This window comes from Nicotiana sylvestris, chromosome 12 (assembly GCF_000393655.2).
Source record: "Nicotiana sylvestris chromosome 12, ASM39365v2, whole genome shotgun sequence".
Lineage (NCBI taxonomy): Eukaryota > Viridiplantae > Streptophyta > Magnoliopsida > Solanales > Solanaceae > Nicotiana > Nicotiana sylvestris.
The window spans coordinates 10,674,952-10,700,986 of record NC_091068.1 but is presented as its reverse complement, the minus strand read 5'-3'; the positions used below and the strand labels follow the sequence as shown (position 1 = coordinate 10,700,986).

General features: G+C 42.7%; 2 protein-coding genes across 2 annotated transcripts; both read right to left on the bottom strand.

Annotated features, from left to right (window-relative positions):
• Nucleotides 1-916: 916 nt before the first annotated feature.
• LOC138882672 (mitogen-activated protein kinase kinase kinase 20-like) lies at nt 917-2,026 on the bottom strand. The gene is made up of 2 exons (XM_070163282.1): nt 1,143-2,026; nt 917-1,099 (listed from the first exon to the last, which is right to left on the bottom strand). Exons 1-2 carry the CDS (start codon nt 2,024-2,026, stop codon nt 994-996), a joined length of 990 nt encoding a protein of 329 aa, XP_070019383.1. The 3' UTR covers nt 917-993.
• An 18,422-nt stretch (nt 2,027-20,448) lies between these two features.
• On the bottom strand, nt 20,449-22,224 carry LOC138882671 (uncharacterized). Its single transcript, XM_070163281.1, has 4 exons — nt 21,612-22,224; nt 21,426-21,565; nt 20,708-21,349; nt 20,449-20,616 (listed from the first exon to the last, which is right to left on the bottom strand). The coding sequence occupies exons 1-4, from the start codon at nt 22,222-22,224 to the stop codon at nt 20,449-20,451; spliced, it is 1,563 nt and encodes a 520-aa protein (XP_070019382.1).
• Nucleotides 22,225-26,035: the final 3,811 nt, after the last annotated feature.

Below are 26,035 nucleotides of genomic sequence, written 5' to 3'. Positions count from 1 at the left end.
TTTTTTTTAATAATCAACTGTGCTCACTATACATCATCAATTCTACCATGATGGTTAACTTTGGCAGGAGTTGTAGTTTGTAATAACTACTGTAATGGGATAAAATTTGAATAGTACAGAGATTTAATTGATGTACAGAGAAAGATAGTTAAAATATAGAGACATCTGACTGAGTTTGAAGTCAGGTGTGGTTTTGTAATGATTCACTTGGTGATTCATAAGTCCTTTAATTACCCAAAAAAAAAAAGATCATGTCATGAATTGCTTTGGATAGCTATTTAGTAATTAGGCCTCCTTTTACTTCCTTAGTTACAATAACTCTTTTAAGAACCAAATACTAAATTAACTTAGCAAAACCTAATCTTTTGTTGCTCGAAGAAAGAATGCGAAGGATCAAATCATAGAGATAGCAGATCTTAAGAGGCGGAAGAAAAGGAACCTCGGCGACCCAGAGATCCCGGAGTGTATGCCCGTGCCAAAAGTGAAGAAGCTTTCCTCTTTTTTTAGTCGAGCATGCCCTCCCTTTGGCAAACATTGTGTTTAATTTTACGTACAAAGGAGGCTTGTTATGTTATTTTTTCTTACTCTAATATATTCTTTTATTCCATGAAATAAAAGAATATAACATAACTTTGCATACATTAAAAACATAATCTAGTCAGTGCAAAAGAGGATCTCTTTCTATATATCATGATCTAAGAAAGACAAAATGCAACATATAAATCTGCAAGATATGTTGAAATGAGAATGTACTCATGACTGTTAACTAAAATTGCATGCAAAAATCTGCCTTTTTGTACAGATTGTTCAATACTACAGAAAATATAAACACAAAATTGTTTTTGTTTAATACAAGAGGCTGCACCTGATCATCTTTTTTTCCTCACAGGCTGCCTACGTACCCCTAACTAATTAAATCTCCTGTGGGGATCAAGCCCGAACGTAGTTCTATACATCAGTATAATTGTATACTCTTCTAATCAAAATTGATAATCAGCATTCTTCTAGTAGCTTTCTTCTTTTGTTGGATCTACAATCCAACAACTTCATTGGTTTTAGTTTATCCATCTCCGTACTATTGCAGAAATTGTCAACCAAAGGATCACTTTCACCGACACAGATACCGAATAAACAAAAGTGGGTTGAGTTCCTTTTTCCTTGTCTGCTTCTGCTCACGAACAACAACATTATCATCAGATAAAAGAAATGGATGCTTCAATAACATATCAGCAGTCCATCGCGATCTCGGCTCCTTAACTAGACACTTTCTCAGAAAATCTTCAGCCACTTTTGACAATCTTTTGTTCTGCAAATCCGGTGATCCCATTCCAATTTTGCACAATAGATAAACAACGTTGTCAGTTTCACTGCAATCCCACACTGTCTTCCCTGTAACCATCTCAAAGACAGTGCACCCGAAAGCCCAAATATCGGCTTCAGGTCCGTACTCGTTATCAAGAACTGATTCTGGCGCCATGTACATAGGTGTTCCTTTGAGTCCGTGCTTTTTTTTCTGACTCTTTACTCCTCCAACCTTCTTCGCGGACCCGAAATCAGCAATCTTGGCAACTTTCTCCGTACCAACAAGAAGAATGTTATCTGGTTTAATGTCACGGTGAACGAAACCTCTTCCATGAATATGACTAAGCCCCAATAGAATCGATTTCGCGTACTGTTTTACCTCGAAATCTTGCAACCCTTGCCTTGAATTTTGACCAATCCGATCGGCTAAACTTCCACCAGACGCGTACTCGAGCAACATGTTGTACAATATCTTCCCATCTTCTTCAGTAACATCAGCTCCGAAACATCGAATAACATGATCACAATCTTGAAACTCGTGTAGTAAATCTCTCTCTTTCTGTAACGATTTTGAACGCGAAAACAGGGCAGATTTTACTGCGATTGTCGACGGAATATCAATGGAGAAGTCTGTTGTTGTTGCTGAAGTGACGATACCAAAACTGCCTCTTCCGATGGTTTTGCCTCTCGTCCATATTATTGGATGATCGGTAATCGCCGCCATTGAATCAATTTTTCTCTTGCTCTCAATAGTAAGTAATAACCTGGTTTTTGTTTTTGTTTTGGTAACTTACTGATATTGCTTTACTTATATATTAGTATGAATTGTACGTATGATTACGTGTTTCTTGAGTTACAAGCTAGGTTTTTTTTCCAAACTAAAGCTGTAAAGTTTCCAAAATTTGTATATTTTCCTCTATTGTAATTTGTAACAAATTATTTATCACTTTTCCCAAGTAATCTGACTAATAGCTGTTAATTAATAGGTACAAATTAAATTTGATGAGAAGTCATTACAACATAATACATTTATAACTACAAAATAGAACGTAGCTAATTATGAAAATTTTCGTGGCTAAACACTTTAGCTACAATATTTTTTTCTGTAGCATTCGTAGCAAAATGTAACGTAGCTAAACGTTAGCTACAAACTTTACATCGTCCGTGGCTAAGGATTAATATTTACTGCTACAAAAATTTAGTATTGTAGCCATATATATATAGAAATAATTTCATACTTTTGCCACGACAAATACATTTATAGCAAATGATTTTATACTCTTGCCACAAAAAATAAATCTGTAGCTGTCTTTATATGGTAGCCACAAAGTGTTATAGCGTGGCAAAAGATTTAAATTTATTTGCCCCGAAAATTTAGATATGTAACTGCTTTCATAGAGTCGTCCATGGCAAAAATATTTTTGTTTAGCTACGCACTAAAAGTTCCATGGCTACAAATCATACAAAAAATTCGTGGTTAGATTATTTTACTATATTTTAATTTTTTGACAAAAATTTTAATTTATTATAGTGACAAAAGTTTCTCTCACAAATCCTCTGTTTCTTAGCTATTTGATTTTTTTCTAAAATTTTCCAATTATTCTGTGGTCGTATATAATATATTAAAATTAATAACATATTAAGCTTGAGAAATAGTTTATTCTGCACAAATTGGTATTTAAAAAAATTTACAAAATGAATTTCAAAATACACATTTGTACTAATCAATTAATAGCATCTGCAGTAGATAAGTCTTCTACAATAACTAAAATTTAAATAAAAGAACTAGCCAATGTGAGGCTTGATTGTAATAGAGATCAAAAATAATGTACAGAATTTCACATTAAATGAATGTAAGTGTTTGCTTGATGATTCATGTTGCCATCCTCATCGCACCCTTGATCTTCATGCATCCAAGAATATATGAAGCACTCTTCATCATCACTATACTGAAATAATGAAATAATATGATCTTGTGAGAAACTTATACCATTTGAATTATCAAAATATATACCGAATTAGATGCAATTACGTCTAGTAATTAAAAAAATTAATAAATTATGAAAAAAGAAAAAACTTAGCCATGAATCAAGTGAAAAAAAATCTAAACATTTTTTCAACACAGAAGACAAAAGAAAAAGCATTTAAATAAATATCATAAAACTTAAGGAGATGAAGAAAAAAGAAGTAAAACTTACACTTTGATACTAGAAGAGATTGAAATTTCTCAAAGGCACTTTGATACTAGAAGAGATTAAAAACAAACAATTGAAGCAGAAATCCAAGTCAATTAGGTGTAAGGCACAAAACCTATCAAATCTTTAAAATCGCACTTACTACTTATAAAAAAAATACATAATATCTATCAAATTGCTGGAATAACTCGTAAAATTGAACTTAAAATCCCAAACTCAAACAGGTGTAAGGAAATCAGAAAACTCTACGATTTAAGAGACAAACCAACAGGGTAAAATTTTTGTCCATAAATGAGAAGTAGTGGGGATACCCTCTTACTACTCTTTGTCTTTCTCGCGGCTTTAAGTAACGGCGACCAGTGTGGAAGAGAGAAATTAGAAAACGGAAAGGGAGAGTGGCGGCCTAGAGGAGAAGTTTAGATTTAGGTTTGGAGGTTTATTAGGAGTCGTCCCCCTTCTTATATATTTTGCTTTATTTACTTCTTAATATTAATACCATAGATACAATAAAAAAATTCAAATGCCATAAATTCAAATAAAAGTAATAAAATTACATATAAACAAAAGAATAAATATATTACATTTAAGTAAAATAAAAATATTCTTAAATACATTTTTTTTATAGATTTTTCATCTTATAAGATATTGTTAGTTTTGTTATATGTTCATAATTCAATAATATTAGCTACTTAATTTTTAGTGTTAAGTTAGGTTTATGATAATTACTAAGTTATTAAAATAGTATTATATTACTAAATCAATAACTTTTATACTCATCTAAATTGAATATAACTAGTAATCAAGTACAAACACATAATTGTTTAAATCTAATATATAATATATTTAAGTCGAACTAACTATAATTATATACTTATTTAAATTAGTTTTGGAACTTTAAAGTAATACTTTGTTTAATATGAATCATGACATTTAATATTTACTAAAAATAAATTATTATACACCCCTATATCAGTCATATTAAGTTCTTAATTTGTTTTATAGAAATAAACTTAAATATAGAGAAAATATGTAACTTTTTTAATTACAAATAAATCTCAAAAATAAGCATAATAATAGTGAAAATATATAATTATTCTTAAATACAAATAATACTCACAAGAAAGACAAGATCTCTTTCATGCATAAGAATGATATTAAAATTTTATTTTATGATTCAACGTATAATTTGATTTATGATATTTATTAAGATTGTAAAAACCTTATCATAATGTATTTTAGGCCAGCCAAACTTTAAACATTCTATGATAACTTCTCAATAATAACAATATACGAAAAGCAATTAAATAAAAGCGAAAGACTTTAAGTTTATAAAGCTGAAATTCAAATGCGGAAGTTAAAGACAATCTCTACCCAAAATCTGGTGTCACTAACTCACAGACTGCTAAAGAGTGCTACAAACAAGTCTGAATGGAAATACAAAATGTCTGTCTCGGTACAATGAAGACAAACTAAACATGGAGAAGGACTTCGGCCTGCGAACGCCAGCTAGGCTACCTTGAAGTCTCTGGACTGAAGTCAGCTCCCGATCAATACGCTACTGTTGCGGTCCTAAAGCTGCTCCGGTACCGTAATCTGCGCAAAAAGTACAGAAGTGAAGCATCAGCACAATCGACCCCATGTACTGGTAAGTGCCTGGCCTAACCCCGGCGAGGTAGTGATGAGGCTAGACCCGACTACCAGATAAACCTGTGCAGATATTCATGTATACAGAAGTAACGGAAATAACAACAGAAAATATCAACTAAAAAAAAGGGGTAGGAACATGCTGGGGGAAGATACAGTTATAACTAAGGAGGCTAAACACAGGCAAATCCACCAACAAAACTCAAGTCCGGAAATAACACATTTATCCCATACAGTGCATCACTGTTGCGGCGTGCAACCCGATCCTAGTAGATGTTATCTATCCTTGTTGCGGCGTTCAACCCGATCCGTGCGGATATTATGTATCCTTGTTGCGGCGTGCAACCCGATCCGTGCGGATATTATGTATCCTTGTTGCGGCGTGCAACCCGATCCGTGCGGATATTATGTATCCTTGTTGCGGCATGCAACCCGATCCGTGCGGATATTATTTATCCTTGTTGCGGCGTGCAACCCGATCCGTTCGGATATTATGTATCCTTGTTGCGGCGTGCAACCCGATCCATTCGGATATTATGTATCCTTGTTACGGCGTGCAACCCGCTCCATTAAGATCATGCTTTCTCTTCCAAACATTTATCACAGCTACGGAGCAAGGGAAGAATAGACAGTAGAGAAATCCCGACAAGGGAACATATCAACTCAGCTAATTCCCGGCAAGGAACATATCAACTCAGCAAATTCCCGGCAAGGGAACGTATCAACTCAGCAAACTCCCGGCAAGGGAGTAAATCTGTAATACCAATAAAATCTCCCGGCAAGGGAGCAACACCAGTAACCTACACATCCCGACAAGGGATTCATCACGACTCTCTCCTTTACTTTAACATCTTATTCAATAGTATTTATATCGTTCGAGCCAATGCTCCAAGAATTCACAGTTTATAACTAATCCTCGTACTTTTCACATCATGTAGAATTCATCAATTAACATGGAGGAGTCCCCAAAATATCAAATAAGTGCAAACAAAGACCCACGGTCATGCTAGACACCGATGCATAGATACTCGTCACCATGCCTATACACCGTACTCGATCATTTAGCAATTAGCAATTAAAACACTCTAATCCTATTCCCTCAAGCCAAAGTTAGATCAAACACTTACCTCGAATGCTCCAAATTCAACTCACGCTTCTAGTATAGCTTTACCTCTCTAATTCACCGTCCAACTGCTCGAATCTAGTCACAATTTACTTGAATGCATTAATAAATACTATTGGAACTAACCCCAATGCATAAAAATAGTTTTTACAAGGTTTTTCCCAAAAAGGTCGAAAATGCCCCCAGGCCGACATGGTCGAAACTCGAGGTTCAGACCAAAACCCGGTTACCCATTCCCCCATGAATCCAAATATATGTTTAGTGTTGAAATCGGACCTCAATTTGAGGTTCAACTCCCCAAATTTAAGAAAACCTAAGTTCTAACCAAAACCCCCAATTCCCATTTATGAAAATCCTTGATTCAAGTTAAAATCATGTTAAAAGATATTAAGAAATAAAGAAATTAAGTTAGAAATCACTTACCAATCGTTTTGGAGAAGAAAAGTTGTTTGGAAAATCGCCTCTTAGGTTTTGGTTTTTTGAAAAGTGGAAAAATGACTGAAAATCCCGAATTAATACACTTTGCTGGGGGCTGGCGCGAACCGCACAGAAAGGTACCGCGGCCGCGCCGTGGGAGGGAAGAAGTGAGCTCTCTCTGAACCCATCCAGCGCGGACCATACTGATTTGGTGCGCGGCCGCGCTGGTCGACCCTCTGAACCCCACCACACGGACCGCACAGAAAGGCACCATGGCCGCGTGGCTGCCAGCGCGGAAATGGCCTCGGCCGCACTGGGCCTGCAACATCCGAACCTGCTTGTTTTAAGTCTAAGACCTCCCGGGCCTCACTCAAAACTCACTCGAGCCCTCGGGGCTCCAAACCAAACATTCATATGATCTCGAAAACACCTTACGGACTTACTCGTGCGATCAAATCGCCAAAATAACATCATATACATAGGATCAAGCCTCAAAATACATGATTTTCGTTCAACTTTCATAAAAACTCAAATTCCCCATTTTAAGTCCGAAACACGTCATATGACGTCCGTTTTTTGCCAAACTTTACAGATAGTGCTTAAAACATATTTAAGACTCGTACCAGGCGTCGGAACCAAAATACGAGCCCGATACCACATTTTTCTGATCAATTTTCTTCTTCATTTTCCTTAATTAATTTCAGAAAACAATTTCACACAAAAATTTATTTCTCGGGCTTGGGACCTCGGAATTTGATTCCGGGCACATGCCCAAGCCCCATATTTTTCTACGGACCCTCTGGGACCGTCGAATCACAGGTCCGGGTTCGTTTACCTAAAATGTTGACTGAAGTCAACTTTAACAATATTAATATCAAAATTCATCAAATTTTTTTCACATGATTCTCATATTTCAACATAAAAGCTTTCCGACTTCGCGCCCGGACTGCGCAAGCAAATCGAGGCAACTAAAAGCGAGGTTTTCAAGGCCTTGGAAGCACGGAACAAGGAAGAATTACGGTGATGACCCCTTTGGGTCGTCACATTCTCCGCCTCTAAAACAACCGTTCGTCCTCGAACGGACAAAAGAAAGAAGTACCTGAGTAGGGAAATAAATGAGGATAACGGATCCGTATATCGGACTCGGACTCCCAGGTCGATGCCTCAGGAGGCTGACCTCTCCATTGAAAATGCACCGAAGGAAAACTCTTCGACCTCAACTGTCGAATCTGCCGGTCTAGAATAGCTACCGACTCCTCCTCATATGACAGATCCTTGTCCAATTGGACAGTGCCAAAATCTAACACGTGGGATGGGTTGCCGTGATACCTCTGAAGCATGGATACATGAAAAACTAGATGCACGACTGACAAGCTAGGCGGCAAAGCAAGTCTATAGGCCACCTCTCCCACATGCTCAAGAATCTCAAATGGGCCAATGAACCTAGGGCTAAGCTTGCCCTTCTTCCCAAATCGCATCACGCCCTTCATAGGTGACACACGAAGCAACACTCGCTCACCAACTATGAAAGCAATATCTCGGACCTTGCGGTCTGCATAACTCTTCTGCCTAGACTGAGCTGTCCGAAGTCTATCCTGAATGATCTTGACCTTTTCCAAGGCCTCCTGAACTAGGTCTGTACCCAATAACCGAGCCTCTCCCGGCTCAAACCATCCGACCGGAGACCGACACTGCCTACCATACAACGCCTCATACGGAGCCATCCGAATGCTGGACTGGTAGCTGTTGTTGTAGGCAAACTCTACTAACGGCAAAAACTGGTCCTACGAGCCTCCAAAATCAATAACACAAGCTCAGAGCATATCCTCAAGAATCTGAATAGTCCTCTCCGACTGACCGTTCGTCTGGGGATGAAATGATGTACTCAACTGAACCTGGGTGCCCAACTCTCGCTGAACCGCTCTCCAGAAATGCGAGGTAAATTGCGTACCCTGATCCGAAATGATAGATAGCGGCACCCCATGAAGGCGAACAATCTCCCTGATATAAATCTCGGCTAACCTCTCGGACGAATAGGTGGTGGCAACGGGAACAAAATGTGATGACTTGGTCAGCCTATCCACAATAACCCAAACCGCATCAAACTTCTTCTGAGTTATCGGAAGTCTAGTAACAAAATCTATAGTAATCCTCTCCCACTTCCACTCGGGAAGCTCAATCCTCTGAAATAAACCACCGGGCCTCTGATGCTCGTACTTAACCTGCTGATAGTTCAAACAACGAGCCACATATGCAACAATGTCTTTCTTCATTCTGCGCCACCAATAGTGCTGCCTCAAATCCTGATACATCTTCGCGGCGCCCGAATGAATAGAATACCGAGAACTGTGGGCCTCCGCTAAGATCAACTCTCGAATCCCATCAACATTGGGCACACAAACTCGCCCCTGCAATCTCAATACACCATCATCATCTAAGGTTACTTTCTTGGCACCTCCACGCTGCACCGTGTCTCTCAAGACACACAAATGGGGATCTTCGAAATGCCGATCACGGATACGCTCCAATAACGAAGAAGGAGCGACCGTGCAAGCTAACACCCTGCGAGGCTCAGAAATATCCAACCTCACAAATCGATTGGCTAAGGCCGGAACGTCCAAAGCAAGCGGTCTTTGGCTGACCGGAATATAAGCAAGACTACCCATGCTGGCGGACTTCCTACTCATTGCATTGGCCACCACGTTGGCCTTTTCGGGGTGGTATAAAATAGAAACATCATAGTCTTTCAACAACTCCAACCACCTCCTCTGCCTCAAATTCAACTCCTTTTGCTTGAACAAGTACTGAAGGCTCTTGTGATCCGTGTACACCTCACACGTCATACCATATAAATAATGCCTCCAAATCTTCAAAGCATGAACGATGGTTTCCAACTCTATATCATGGATTGGATAATTCTTCTCGTGGATCTTCAACTGTCTCGAAGCATATGCTATGACTCTACCATCCTGCATCAATACTGCACCAAGCCCAATACGGGAAGCATCACAATAAACGGTATAAGGCCCTGATCCTATGGGCAAAACCAATACCGGTGCCGTAGTTAGAGCTGTCTTGAGCTTTTGGAAGCTCGTCTCGCACTCATATGACCACCTGAAATGGGCACCTTTCTAGGTCAATCTGGTCATTGGGGCTGCAATAGACGAAAACCCCTCCACAAACCGATGGTAGTAACCTGCTAACTCCAAGAAACTCCGGATCTCTGTAGCTGATGCTGGTCAGGCCAGTCCTTAACTACCTTAATCTTCTTCGGGTCCACCTGAATACCCTTTGCTGAAACAACGTGACCCAGGAATGCAACAGAACTCAACCAGAACTCGCACTTCGAAAACTTGGCGTATAACTGACTATCCTTCAGAGTCTGAAGAACCACTTTGAGGTGCTGCTCATGCTCCTCCTGACTGCGGGAGTATATCAGAATATCGTCAATGAAAACAATCACGAACAAATCTAAATAGGGCCTGAACACTCGGTTCATTAATTCCATAAATGCTGCTGGGGCATTGGTCAACCCAAATGACATGACCAAAAACTCATAATGCCCATACCGAGTGCGAAATATTGTCTTAGGGACATCAGATGCCCTAATCCTCAGCTGATGATAACCAGATCTTAAATCTATCTTCGAGAACACCCTCGCACCCTGAAGCTGGTCGAATAAATCATCAATCCTCGGCAGCGGATACTTATTCTTTATCGTCACCTTGTTCAACTGCCGGTAATCAGTGCACATCCTCATCGACCCATCCTTTTTCTTCACAAATAACACCGGCGCGCCCTAAGGCGACACACTAGGTCTAATGAAACCCTTATCAAGCAAATCCTGAAGCTGCTCCTTTAGCTCTTTCAACTCTGGCGGGGCCATACGATACTGCGGAATGGAAATAGGCTGAGTGCCCGGAGCCAGATCAATACAGAAATTAATGTCCCTATCGGGCGGCATACCCAGCAGGTCTGAAGGGAAAACCTCGGGGAACTCTCGAACAATAGGAACAAAATCAATGGAAGGAACTTCCGCGTTGGAGCCTCGAACATATGCCAGATATGCTAGACACCCCTTCTCGACCATGCGACGAGCCTTAACATATGAAATAACACTGCGGGTGGCATGACCTAGGGTCCCTCTCCACTCAAGTCGGGGCAAGTCTGGCAAAGCCAAGGTCACGGTCTTGGTGTGATAATCCAAAATAGCATGGTACGGGGACAACCAATCCATCCACAATATAACGTCGAAGTCCACCATATCTAAGAGCAATAAGTCAACACGGGTCTCAAGACCCTCAAATACTACTACACAGGAACGATGCACTCGGTCGACCACTATAGAATCACCCACCGGTGTAGATACATATACAGGAACACCCAAGGCATCACTAGGCATAACCAAGTAGGGTGCAAAATAGGACAACACATATGAATACATAGATCCAGGGTCAAATAGCACTGTAGCACCTCTATCACAGACCAGAATAGTACCTGTGACGACAGCATCAGAAGACTCAGCCTCTGGCCTGGCTGGCAAAGCATAACACCGGGGCTGGGCCCCACCTCCCTGAACTATGTCACTAGGACTATCAGCTACTAGCTGACCCCTGCCTCTAGCGGTCTGAGCTCCACCTCTATGCTCCTTACCTCCACCTCTATGGCCTCTACCCTAGCCTCTAGCTGGCTGGGCGGCCTGCGGAGCCTCTGGTGCCTGGATCATAGCTCGAGGACCCTGCTGCTGCGGCTGTGTACCCCTCAATCTCGGGCAAGCTCTCCTGATGTGACCATACTCACCACACTCATAGCACCCACCTGACTGCTGCAGCCGAGAGGGCTGAAGCTGACCTTGTCGGCCTGAATGACCTCCTCGAAAGCTCTGAAGTGGTGGTGCACTCATAGGCTGCTGATCAGAATAGTGCTGCTGAGAACCACTACCGCTCGAAGTACCATGTGAGACCTGGAGTGCTGACTGAAAGGGCCTAGGGGGATGGCCTCTACTATATGAATCCCTACCTCCAGAAGAGGTACCACTGAACCTACCAGAATGACGAGGCCTCTTATCTGACCCCTGACCACCTCCTCATGCAAGAGCCATCTCCACTCTACGGGCCGCATTGGCCGCCTCCTGAAAAGAGATCTCGCTCCCGGCTCCTATAGCCATCTGGAGACGGATCAACTGGATCAACCCATCAATAAACCTCCGCACTCTCTCTCTCTCTCAGTGGGGAGTATCAAAATAGCATGGTGTGCCAAATCGATAAAACGAGTCTCGTACTGTGTGACTGTCATAGTACCTTGATGAAGACGCTCGAACTGTCTACGTAGAGCCTCTCGCTCAGTCACTGGGAGAAACTTCTCCAAGAACAACTCTGCAAACCGATCCAAAGTCAATAATGGCGACCCTGCTGGCCTGGATAAACAATGGTCTCTCCACCAAGTCTTGGCGGATCCCGCTAGCCGAAAGGTGATGAAGTCGACCCCATTGGCCTCCACAATACCCATAGTCCTGAGAACCTCATGGCAGCTGAACAAGAAGTCATGGGGATCCTCTATAGGAGCACCACTGAAGGTGGTGATGAAGAGCTTGGTGAACCTATCAAGCCTCCACAAAGCATCCGCGGACATCGCCGCAACATCGCTAGTCTGAGCTGGAACACCCGGCTGGGCTGCCACAGCTGGCTGAACTACTGGAACCTGAGCCTGAGAGCTACCTGCTCCGGAGTACGCGTAGCGGGAGTCTGAACTCCTCCCCCAGCCTGAGATGTGGCTGGTGCTACAGGAAGAAAACACGCTCTAGAGACGTGATCACGCCCAACTATGCCTTATAAAAAGGACAATGCGGTCGTTGCAAATATAATCCAGTTTACAAGTCCGGAGTCGAATCCCACAGAGAGTTAACCTATCAATCACAATCTTTAGACCCACTAAACTCTTCAGAACCAGCTTCCCAAATGTTTGAATCACAAGTTGATGGTTTCTTTAGTAACTAAGATTGCAAGTAAATTAAACAGGCTGTAAACTAAAACGCTAAGGTTGTAAACAATGATGAGATAAAGCTAAGGTAAAGATTTCCCCTATTGATGGAATCCCTTCTGTTTATGCTTCATACAAATGTACCAACACTTCTCTATCAATCATGAACGCTCGTCTTACCATAAATCTCTCCCGAGTAATCACAGTAATATACTATTGCACTCTCCCGAGATACACTAGCTAGCTTTAATTAACACAGTTCACTTAAGATTGCACCCAAGGCTTCGTTATCCCTAATCCCGCCTTTAAACCCGCAGTTATAGATTCCTCTTATACTTTAGGAGTGGTGTTATTCAACAATAACCTAAATATGCACTCTCTCCCGAGTTATGCACACTAAATAGGCACAACTAATTGAGGATCCTGTCAATTAACTACAACAAGAACATAGTTGAATAAATAAAGATTGAAACTAGCAATTTGTATTCACATAAACAAGAAGTTCATCCCCCAATAGGTTCCATCAAAACCTTAGACAAAAGATTTAGCTACTCATAACTATGGGTAAACAAACTAAGATAAGATCCATCATAAACTAGCAATCAAAATCAAAGAAAAGAAGAAAGATGTTTTGGGTGATCTCTCACAATTGTTTTTCTTGCCAAGATACTCTAAAAATCAATACATGCCTCTCTTGGGCGAAGTCTAGTGTTTAAAATAGGTTTTAGGGCTAAAAATCCCGTGTTTGCACTTTAGTCCCTACACTTTTTTCGCGCCTGCCGTGGTCGCGGTGGAACCGCGGCCAAACAGCTCCTCTGAATCTCCTTCTGTCCGCGAGCATCCTTCACCGTAGTTCTGCCGCGGTCGCTGTGGAACCGCGGCAGAGTCATTTTTCTGATTCTTCAGCCTGTTTTTTTGCGTGGTTCACTTGGGACATTTCACGGTTGGCCTCTCTTTGTTCATTTTTTTGACTCCAAAAGTGCTCCCTAGCCTTCCCTAGTCATATATAACCTGCAAATCATGAAAAGCACTAATAAGAGCATTTTGTTATCACTTTTATTATTAAAACTATGCAAGAATGCGGTTATTTAGGGCCTGAATATAGTTAAATTCACCTATTATCAACACCCCACACTTAAACCCTTGCTCGTCCTCGAGCAAGCTAAACCACACTTAAAAGCCTAAACGTTTGATGCTTTACCCCAAATATGTCACACCCACCATTTTGACGGAACAACCTAAGCAATGTGCCGGTCATACCGCAGATGCAGACTCTACTGCCATGACACACTTGCGCTCACTCTAGTTACTCTAACAGAGGTGAAGACTTACTTTTCCTTCCCGAGTCACATTCTCTCACATCAAAAGTCTGAGAGAAGTTCCACACGCATAAAATTCAAACACAAGGAACTGAAAATAGAAAGAATTCACTCACTCTCAGCAAAGAACATTCACATGCCGCACAGACACACCATAAGCTTGCCCCTAGTGTAGTACTCTACTAATCGAGCTGTTTTAGTCAAAGATCAAGAGGTCTTTATTTGCTTGTAATGTAGGCTAAGGGACGGGTAGGATACATTTGGATGTAGGGACTAACCTCCCTAAGCACTTTTAATACACACTTCCTTTTATCTCAATTTCCCTGCTCAGCCTAATCATTCCTCCACATTTTTGTTTCACAAGTGACCCCTACTTTCCTTTAGGTGCAACTGGCTTCTTTTTTTTTTAAGGTACCAGTGCACCATTCAAATAATTCATTCCTGATTCCCCATTTTTTTTCGCTAACTCCCTACCACCCCACACTTTGACTTTTGTATGTTCTTTAGTGATTCAAGTGCTTTTCGGAGGTATAGGTTCAAACAATCAGCTATTCAAACACAGGGATATAGGTCATTATAGGGTTATCAGAGAATAGGCTTCAGGCTCAAAGAGGTTAATTATGGCAATATAGACAGGTGGATTCACCATTATATGTAGGCTTACACAAAGAAATGCCTCAATCATCTCTAAAACCCAACAACTTCTATTTCGCTTTGCAAATACACAGGGCAAGTTCTAGGTATCGCACGCACGCACAGAATGCAAGTAAAATCTCACACACACTTAGCATGTAACTCGTTCGGGATCAGTCTATCAACATACTCATACGAGCGTTCAAGCAAAGCAAGATGTGCAAAATTAAGGCATAGATTTACAAGTCCACAACTGAGCCTAGACGTCACACTCTCAGGTTCATTTTAGTTGGTTGCAGATGTGTACATCAGAGGTAGCATTCTAGCCTTTACCCATCTTAGTCTTAACTACAAAAGAAAAATCTACCTAACCCGGTTCAAGAAAAACCCTTGGAAAAGAACCGTGGCCAAAAGAAAAACCAAGGGGGACTTACTACACTACATAAAAAAAAAAAAAAATCTTCATGGACTACTTCCCTCAAGAGTATTGTCCCAGTGGTCCGTCCTCAGGAAGAGTCCTCTACCTTTAATTTTTTTTTTATATATATATCCGACTTGGATCCTCAAGAGACCCATCGACAAGTGTCCGTCGTTGGGCCAAGTCAGACTCCTAATATAATTACTAGTCAATTATATACAGCAACATCAATTTCATGCTACAACACACACAATGTCTATGTACAGTACACATATAACTAGAGGAAGTCTCCCACCCCACACTTAAAATCATGGCATGTCCCCATGTCATATCAAGAAAGTAAAGAGCAGAAGGGTAAGAAGACTTCCTTGAGACTCAATCAGAGTCGGAGACTGTGCTGGGGTCTACATGGCAAGCTCTCCCCAAAGCACGGAACCAGACCATGAATCTGTTCTCAAACCGGGCCTGCCTCTGAGACATGGCATCCATCCGTGTGTGTAGGCCATCCACTGAGGTGCTGAGATTCGCGACCTCTTCTTCCATGGAACGCAACATAGGCCTGGTAGACTGAGATCTGGCAAAGCATGCCCTAGTATGGGGGTGCCGAGAGGGTCCGACACTGTCATTAGATCTCCTGGACGGTGCAAGAGGAACCGGGTCATCGGCCCCATCATCTATCACAATTGTTGTACGTGTGCCCCTGCCCACTCTGATGCGTGATGCTCGGAATAGTGCTTCAGTTGCCAATGCTCCATCAACAGGATCAGTGGGGACCCTCCTCCGCAAGCACAGTGCAGTAACCAAGGAAGGGAAGTAAAATCACTTTGACAGCAGCGGTCCCCGCCGGACCATTTCGTCACCAATTACCTGTGCTGCATCAAAATCCTTCTTCGTCAAGAAGCACCAAGTCAATAGGGCTCTGTTGAAGTTCACGTCTGTGGTTTTGCTGGAGGGCATGAACCGGCTGCAGATGACAGTCAACCAACACTTAGACAAGTGCATGAAAGAGTTGGAGTTCAGGGTGATGTGGTCCTTGATCCAGGTTGGTCGCCCACCAGCACAAAGCACATCAGTCATAACTTCCCACGTGACACCTGGTCTGTCGTGGTAGTATTCAATATCGCCCGTGAACCGGGGTAGCCTCAATACCAGGCAGATACTTTCAATTGAGGCATCTACCCCTGTGCCTCGCACAGTCACCTCCCGCAGCATATGTGCTAGGCAGTTTGCATAGAACTCCCTAACCATCATCCGATTCACTGGGCCGGGGTCATCAAAGAGGAATTCCATTTCTCGCCTTCGAATTTCTTCATACATTTCACGCAGAGGTCTGCCCGGTCAATTTGCAACTCATGAATGAATTTCTTACCAGCCTTGGCATGAAAATCGTCCTCCGCTCGTTCCGATTCAAACCTGGACTCGTCATATGTCGGTTGTTGGGATGTGCCCGCCCCTCTCTTTTGATTTTTACGGGCCATAATACCTGCAATGAGTCAGGAAAATTCATAACCATCAAATTCATCCTAATTAGTGTCCGTCAGATGGGTACTCAGACTTCGCCACCCGATGGCACCAAAACACCATCCCCATTGAGTTCTTCTTGGCAGACTAGCCACACAAGCAAGATAGGGAAGGTTACAATCTCCATAGAGGCCTCACAACAGAACTACGTACAACATTCGGCCTACACCACCCCACACTACCCCTGCACATATTATCAAACAGTGACAACACCCCCAATCACCAAGTATAACACCCCCTAATTAGGAGTGGTTATAACCCGCCCCATAATATCACAAAAACTCCAATATTTCGACCCGCATGGTGCATAATAACAACTACACCCCAAAAAAAAATGATTGCTAGGCCAAAACATCATAAACACCATGAAGGCCCATACACTATGACACCAAACAATTTCACAACAGTACCATACAACAATAAAAACCATGAAAGAAAGCAAAAATTGACAAAAGTTATACTAACCCTACCTAGGGTTAAATTAAATACAATTATGCTAAATTATACTAAGTTAGAAGATGAAATAGAGAGAGAGAAAGAGCACTTACTTGTTTGGTTAAGGGAAAGTGGATGAAGAAAGTGGATAGTAGGGGAGGATGATAATGGAGTGATGTGAAAATGAGAAGAGAAGAGAGAAGATAGAGAGAAGTGGGAGAGAAAATAGAGAGAAGGGAGTGGGGTGGGAGGTGTTTTGCTGAATCTCGGCGAATTGAGGGGGGGGGGTTAGTGGTAGGTGGGGGGTATTTTGGGTAAAAGGTGAAAAGAGAAAAAAATTAAAACGAAAAACTTACCTGGACCCCGTCTGCGTCTGCCGCGGTTCTGCCGCGGTAGACCAAGTTCAGAGGGTCTCCCTGGCCGTGGTTTTACCGCGATCGCGGTGTAACCGCGATGGCCTGGGTTCAGAGAAGGGTCAGTACCGCGGTTTGACCGCGGTCGCGGTGGAACCGCGGTCTGACTGCGTCTCTGATTCTGACATTTTTTTTATGTTACACTTACAACAATTTCGCGGGTTGCCTCCCATGTAGCGCCTGATTTAACGTCGTTGCACGATGCAGGAAGAGCGCATTTAAGGCTCGCTCAACCTCTATGGTTCAGTCAGATGCAGTTCAGCCCCTTCCTTAGGCTCGCTCATACCCACATACAACTTCAATCTATGACCATTGACTCTAAATGTACGAGAGTCATTCTCAGTGGCAACTTCAACCGCTCCTGACGGGAAAACTTCAACTACTCGAAATGGTCCAGACCATCGTGACTTCAGCTTACCCGGGAACAACCTCAGCCTTGAGTTGTATAGCAATACCATGTTCCAGGTTTGAAGTTCCGCTCAACGATGTTCTGATCGTGTAGCCTATTCATTCTCTCTTTGTACAGCCTTGTGCTCTCAAAAGCAAGATACTGGAACTCCTCAAGCTCATGCAGTTCCATTATCGTCCAGCGGTTAGGATATCTGGCTTTCACCCAGGAGACCGGGTTCAATTCCCGGTAACAGAACCAATCTCTTTTTTTTATTCATTTTTTTCATTTTTATATAACAATTCTTCATTCTTTATTTTTTTTCTTTTTTTTCAATTCTTTTTTTTCACTTTTTTTATGTTACACTTACAACAATTTCGCGGGTTGCCTCCCATGTAGCGCCTGATTTAACGTCGCTGCACGACACAGGAAGAGCACATTTAAGGCTCGCTCGACCTCTGTGGTTCAGTCAGATGCAGTTCAGCCCCTTCCTTAGGCTCGCTCATACCCACATACAACTTCAATCTATGACCATTGACTCTAAATGTACGAGAGTCATTCTTAGTGGCAACTTCAACCGCTCCTGACAGGAAAACTTCAACTACTCGAAATGGTCCAGACCATTGTGACTTCAGCTTACCCGGGAACAACCTCAGTCTTGAGTTGTATAGCAATACAATGTTCCCAGGTTTGAAGTTCCACTCAACGATGTTCTGATCGTGTACCCTCTTCATTCTCTCTTTGTACAACCTTGTTCTCTCAAAAGCAAGATACTGGAACTCCTCAAGTTCATGCAGTTTTGTGACCCTTGACGTGCCCGCAACTTCCATGTCTAAATTTAGTTGTTTCAGTGCCCACCACGCTCTATGATCAAGTTCTACAGGTAGGTGACAGGCCTTCCCAAACACTAACTTGTATGGTGACATACCAATTGGTGTCTTGAAAGCTGTTCTGTAGGCCCAGAGTGCATCATCTAACTTCCTCGCCCAATCAGTTCTCGTAGCGTTCACAGTTTTCGTTAACACACTCTTGATTTCCCTGTTGGATACCTCAACCTGTCCACTAGTCTGCGGGTGGTAAGGAGTAGCCACCTTGTGGCGCACATCGTATTTTGCAAGCAACTTCTCGAAGGCTCTATTGCAGAAGTGAGTGCCTCCGTCGCTGATAATCGCTCGTGGTGTCCCGAAGCGGGTGAATATGTTCTTCTTTAGAAACCCCACCACCACTTTCGCATCATTGGTGGGCAATGCTACAGCTTCCACCCACTTGGACACATAGTCTACGACAACAAGGATGTACTTATTACCATAAGAGCTGGCGAAGGGACCCATGAAATCAATACCCCAGACGTCGAACACTTCTATCTCCTGAATTGGGTTCATGGGCATCTCGTGGTGCCGGGAAATGTTTCCGGTGCATTGACATTCATTACAACCCTTCACCCATGAGTGGGCATCTTTAAACATAGTCGGCCAGAAAAATTTGGCCTCTAGCACCTTTGCTGTTGTCCTGATCCCTCCAAAGTGTCCATCATAAGTCGATGCATGACAAGCCTGCAAAATAGAAGATTGTTCTATCTCGGAGACACATCTCCAGATCATGTTATCCAGGCATATTCTAAAGAGATAGGGCTAGTCCCAATAATACAAGCAGCTTTCACGAAAAAATCGCTTCCTCTGGACCGATGAAAGGTCGTGAGGAACTATACCACTGGCCAGGTAATTGGCCAAGTCCGCATACCATGGTGCTTCCTGATGAGTGATGGCAAGCAGTTGCTCGTCTGGAAAAGTTTCCAGAATTTCCTTAACTTCAACTGCATTTTCAGCTCCCTCAAGTCGTGATAGGTGATCAGCGACTTGATTCTCAGTGCCTTTGCGGTCACGTATATCAAGATCAAACTCTTGCAGTAGCAACACCCAACGAATCAGGCGGGCTTAGAGTCTTTCTTTTCTATTACGTACCTGAGAGCAACATGGTCAGTGTATACAATTACCTTTGATCCTATCAGGTAGGGCCGGAACTTGTCGAATGCGAACACCACAGCTAGCATCTCCTTTTCAGTCACTGTATAGTTCAATTGAGCTCCACTCAGCATTCGACTGGCATAGATTGGGTGCATCAATTTGTTCTTCCGCTGGCTCAGCACTGCCCCCACTGCGTAGTCACTAGCGTCACACATTAGTTTGAACGGTTGCTCCCAGTTGGGGGAAACAATGATGGGTGCTGTGACCAGCTTCTGCTTCAACTCCTCAAAGGCTACCCTGCAATCATCAGAAAACACAAACGGGTTATCTTTCTCTAATAACTTACAGAGAGGGTTGGTGATTTTGGAAAAGTCTTTTATGAACCGCCGGTAGAAACCGGCATGTCCAAGAAAACTTCTAATTGCTTTGACCGAAGTTGGTGGAGGCAGCTTTGCTATTTCATCAACATTTGCTCGATTTACCGTTATTCCCTTGCTGAACACCCGGTGCCCCATGACTATGCCTTCTTGTACCATGAAATGACACTTCTCCCAATTCAGCACCAGATTAGTCTCGATGCACCGTTTCAGCACACGCGTCAAATTCACCAGGCACTCATCAAATGAACTTCCCACCACTGAGAAGTCATCCATGAACACCTCCATTATATCCTCAACCATGTTAGTGAATATGGCCATCACGCACCGTTGGAATGTGGCGGGTGCATTGCATAGGCCAAAGGGCATCCTCCTGAAGGCATAAATGCCATAAGGGCATGTGAAGGAGGTCTTCTCTCGGTCCTCAGGTGCAATGGAGATCTGATTGTACCCTGAGTACCCATCCAGAAAACAAAAGTGTGACCTCCCTGCCAATCTATCCAGCATTTGATCAATGAAGGGAAGTGGGAAGTGGTCTTTCCGGGTGACTAGATTCAACTTTCGATAATCCTTCTTCACCACTTCCTTTATATTTGGATTCAGCCTCCTCTGATGTTCCCTGGAAGGTTTGTGCCCTTCTTCCAGCAGAATTTTATGCATGCAGTAAGCGGGGCTGATCCCCTTGATGTCTGCCATGGTCCACCCAATGGCAGATTTGCACTCCTTCAATACTTGTAGAAGCTGTTGGACCTGCACATCTAACAAACCAGATGAGATAATAACAGGTAGAGTGGAGTCAGGTCCCAGAAATTCATACTTGAGGTGGGTTGGCAGTGGCTTTAGTTCCAGCTTCGGTGGTTCTTCAATGGATGGCTTAGCTGGAGGAGTTTCTCTCTTTCCTAAGTGTAGGGGATCAAACTCTAGTTCTCTATCCCAGAACCCTCTACCTTCCAATGCCAACACCCACTCTGCCAAGTCCTCACAGTTCACTCCCTCCAAATTCGTCAAACATGCAGCGAGGGGATCCTCAATCGTCAACACTTCATCATCAAACTGTACGATTACATCCACGGCGTCAATAAGAGAGCAATTTGCGAACTCACTTGGGTGCCTCATAGATTTCTGCACATTGAATATAATCTCTTCGTCATTGAGCCTCATCTCAAGCTCCCCGGTCTCACAATCAATAAGAGCTCTCCTTGTGGCAAAAGAAAGGTCTTCCTAAGATGATAGGAATTTTTTCATCCACCTTGCAATCCAATATTACAAAATCTGCAGGGAACACGAATTTCCCCACCTGAATAAGTACATCATCCAGGATCCCAAATGGACGTTTCATACCCCTGTCAGCCAGCTGGAGCAACATAGAGGTGATTCTAGCTCTCCCAATGCCCAACCTCTTGTAAATGACCAGGGGCATAAGATTAATGCTGGCCCCTAAATCACAGAGTGCTTTCGCAAAAAGCAAAGTTTCCAATTGTACATGGAATAGTAAAACTCCCTGGATCAGAGAGCTTTTCAGCAACAGGTCTAGTTACCACTGCACTGCACGTCTGAGTAAGTGTCACCGTAGCCAAGTCTTGGAAATCAAATTTCCGGGACATTAAGTCTTTCATCATTTTTGCGTATCCAGGCATCTCCTTTAAGGCTTCAATCAATGGAATATTTACCTGAATTTGCTTGAGCATCTCAAAGAACTTTTTGTACTGGTCCTCCTTTTGATGCTTGGCTAACCTCTGTGGAAATGGTGGAGGAGGGCTTTTCTTCCCAATCACTTGGGACTTTTCTTTCTCGGCTACTATCTCCACTACCGGCTCTTCAACTGCTTCAGCAACTTTCTCGGTCTCCTGCGGAGTATTCTTTTCTTCCTGAGCAGGCTGGACTGTCACATTTGTCAACCTTGTGGATTCATCCAGCTCAATGGGTACCTGAATGAATGTCTCAGCCTGTATATTGTCACGAGATCTCTCTTGCTCTTCGTCGAGATCCCTGCCGTTATGGAGACTCATCGCCATCAGGTACTTCAGGCCCTGATCTTTAGGATTGATTTGGGTATCTGCAGGTAGCGTCCCTTGAGGATGATTGTTCAGAGACATTGAAATTTGGCCCACTTGCACTTCAATATTTTTGATAGCTGCGTCATGTGCATCTACTCTCTCGTTTATCTTCGCAGTGGACCAATAACCTGCTGCATCATTGCTTCCAGTCTAGCAAACCCATCGTCCTGTCTTCCACCATGCTGCTGCTGAGGAGGGTGGTACCCCTGCTGCTGATTGTTATACCCCTGTGGTCTAGGATACGGTGCCATGTTGTTGGGGGGTCTCATACCCCCCATGTTTCCGGCGTTATATTGTGGCTGAGGTGGTCTGTACTGCTGCTGAGTCTGCTGAACCCAGTTCTAATTTCCCTATCTCTGACCCCATAGTTAGCAACATAGTTTATATCTTCATGGTGCTGATGATGATGATCAAGCTCTGTATTCCAAGGATTACCAATTGGCTGACTAATGCAAGATGTGCACAGGCCCCCATTGGTAGTATCTACTATGTGTACCTGCTGCTTCTACCCTGATTCCTCCACCTTTTTGGTAAGGATGCTCATTTGTGTCAGGAGAGTCGCCATATTTTCAGCCATAGTGTTTGAAGGATCAAGAGGCACTGAGTGCACCACTGGAGTGATGGGTGCATTCCTGGATGTCCATCCCGAATTCTGTGCCATTTTATCTAGTAAACTCTGACCTTCACTCCATGTCTTGCTCAGGAATGCCCCACCAGCTGAGGCATCCACAATATTCTTCAACCCATCTGACAGTCCCATATAAAATCGTTGTCCCAGCATCTGTTCTGGAATACCATGATGTGGACACATAACCAACATTCCTTTGAACCTACCCCATGTTTCATGCAGTGTCTCCATCGGTTTCTGCTTGAAGCTCATGATCTCATCAATTTGTTAGGCAGTTTTGTTGGGTGGATGAAACTTGTTATAAAACTGCTTGACTAACTCATCCCACGTTGCTATAGAATTTATGAGGAGTGAGTTTAGCCAAACCTGTGCAGCTCCTGTCACCGAGAATGGGAACAATAATAGCCTGATAGCCTCTAGAGTGACATTGGGCTGCCTCTGGGTCTTGCAGATTGACAGGAAGTTCTTCAGGTGTTGCTGAGGATCTTCAAGTTGTGTCCCAGAGAAGAGTCCCTTATTTTGCAACAAGTCCAGCATGTTATTTGTGATTTGGAATGACTCAGCTTGTATTGCGGGCACAACTATGGCAGTAGCCAAATTGTCAGATGTGGGCTGTGTCCAGTCATACAGTGCACCCTCGGGAACCAGAGGTGCCGCTTCTCTAACATTCAAGTTGACTTGCTCATGCCTGCAGTTTCCGTTGGGGTCGATTGCGTCTCCCATGTCAGTTTCGAATTTGTCTATTTGTTGAGGTGGTTGAAGTCTTCTGTTGGCACGGTCCAATGCCCTGAATATTTTCTCAGGGTCTGAGAGTCCTTCAAGTAGTTCTCCAGTCCTGGTAGAGTTTCTAGGCATACACCTGTGCAACCAAGTCAACAACTGTCAAAAGTTTCAATTAAAAATTGGGTGTAGAGAAACTGCCTACACTAAGAATTTTTGTATTTCTATCAATGGTAATTGATAATTCCGTTAACTCCCCGGAAACGGCGCCAAAATTTGATCACGCCCAACTATGCCTTATAAAAAGGACAATGCGGTCGTTGCAAATATAATCCGGTTTACAAGTCCGGAGTCGAATCCCACAGAGAGTTAACCTATCAATCACAATCTTTAGACCCACTAAACTCTTCAGAACCAGCTTCCCAAATGTTTGAATCACAAGTTGATGGTTTCTTTAGTAACTAAGATTGCAAGTAAATTAAACAGGCTGTAAACTAAAACGCTAAGGTTGTAAACAATGATGAGATAAAGCTAAGGTAAAGATTTCCCCTATTGATGGAATCCCTTATGTTTATGCTTCATACAAATGTACCAACACTTCTCTATCAATCATGAACGCTCGTCTTACCATAAATCTCTCCCGAGTAATCATAGTAATATACTATTGCACGCTCCCGAGATACACTAGCTAACTTTAATTAACACAGTTCACTTAAGATTGCGCCCAAGGCTTCGTTATCCGTAATCCCGCCTTTAAACCCGCAGTTATAGATTCCTCTTATACTTTAGGAGTGGTGTTATTCAACAATAACCTAAATATGCACTCTCTCCCGAGTTATGCACACTAAATAGGCACAGCTAATTGAGGATCCTGTCAATTAACTACAACAAGAACATAGTTGAATAAATAAAGATTGAAACTAGCAATTTGTATTCACATAAACAAGAAGTTCATCCCCCAATAGGTTCCATCAAAACCTTAGACAAAAGATTTAGCTACTCATAACTATGGGTAAACAAACTAAGATAAGATTCATCATAACCTAGAAATCAAAATCAAAGAAAAGAAGAAAGATGTTTTGGGTGATCTCTCATAATTGTTTTTCTTGCCAAGATCCTCTAAAAATCAATACATGCCTCTCTTGGGCGAAGTCTAGTGTTTAAAATAGGTTTTAGGGATAAAAATCCCGTGTTTGCACTTTAGTCCCTACACTTTTCTCGCGCCTGCCGCGGTGGAACCGCGGCCAAACAGCTCCTCTGAATCTCCTTCTGTCCGCGAGCATCCTTCACCGCGGTTCTGCCGCGGTCGCGGTGGAACCGCGGCAGAGTCATTTTTCTGATTCTTCAGCCTGTTTTTTTGCGTGGTTCACTTGGGACATTTCACGGTTGGCCTCTCTTTCTTCATTTTTTGACTCCAAAAGTGCTCCCTAGCCTTCCCTAGTCATATATAACCTGCAAATCATGAAAAGCACTAATAAAAGAATTTTGTTATCACTTTTATTATTAAAACTATGCAAGAAGGCGGTTATTTAGGGCCTGAATATAGTTAAATTCACCTATTATCAAGACGCTCTCCATAAATCCTACCAATCGGACCAAAGCGTCCTGGAGTACTGGGTGGCTATGAAGCCCTCCGGGACCTGAGCTGGGCCCACTAGATCCGCTGGAGCTGGAACCCCCTCATCATAGTCAACATGAGGATCCACCTCTGGGACTGCTGATCGGGGCTGAGCTCTGCCCCAGCATCGGCCTCTGGCACGGCCTCGGCCTCGGGCTGCTTCACGGTAGAAGAGGAAGCACGAGTTCTCGCCATCTACGAAAGAACAGAGTAGAACGACAATCAGTATTGAGAAACCGAATCGCATGACAAGAAATAACAAGGTGAAATTTTTCCTAACTCTGTAGCCTCTGGGGGATAAATACAGACGTCTCCGTACCGATCCCTCAGACTCTACCGAGTTTGTCCGCGAGTTGTGAGAGTTATGTAACCTAGAGCTCTGCTACCAATTTGTCACGACCCGAATTTCCCACCATCGGGAGTCGTGATGGCGCATACTAACGGAGCTAGGCCAGCAAAACTTTAAACATTCTCTGATAACTTCTCAACAATAACAATATACGAAAAGCAATTAAATAAAAGCGAAAGACTTTAAGTTTATAAAGCTGAAATTCAAATGCGGAAGTTAAAGACATTTGTAACCCCCACTTGAGTAAGCTTCTTGTACGACATATGGCCCATCCCATTTTGAAATGAACTTCCCTACAATTTTATGGGAAGTAATTATGGGTCTTTGTACGACAAGGACTTGATCTCTTACTTGAAAGGATCTCGGGCGAACTCTTTTATTGAAGGCGCGAGATAATCGAGCTTGATAACATTCAAGACTCTGTTGAGCTTCCAATCTCTTTTCATCAAGAGCTTCCAACTCTGCTAACCGAAGTCGAGCATTTTCTTCATCAGTGATCCCTTCTTGAATAGCCAGTCGTAACGAGGGTATTTGA

Bases quoted from the DNA above. Each gene is read 5' to 3' on its own strand.
- LOC138882671 (XM_070163281.1), bottom strand. From the start codon at position 22,224: ATGTCTCTGAACAATCATCCTCAAGGGACGCTACCTGCAGATACCCAA. The intron at 21,566-21,611 runs GTACAATTGGAA...TCTGTGATTTAG, and splicing joins AGGGAGTTTTACTATTCCAT to GGGCCAGCATTAATCTTATG. The intron at 20,617-20,707 runs GTGAAGAAGGAT...ATAGATTGGCAG, and splicing joins ATCCAAATATAAAGGAAGTG to GGAGGTCACACTTTTGTTTT.
- LOC138882672 (XM_070163282.1), bottom strand. From the start codon at position 2,026: ATGGCGGCGATTACCGATCATCCAATAATATGGACGAGAGGCAAAACC. The intron at 1,100-1,142 runs CCCACTTTTGTT...TGAAAGTGATCC, and splicing joins ACAAGGAAAAAGGAACTCAA to TTTGGTTGACAATTTCTGCA.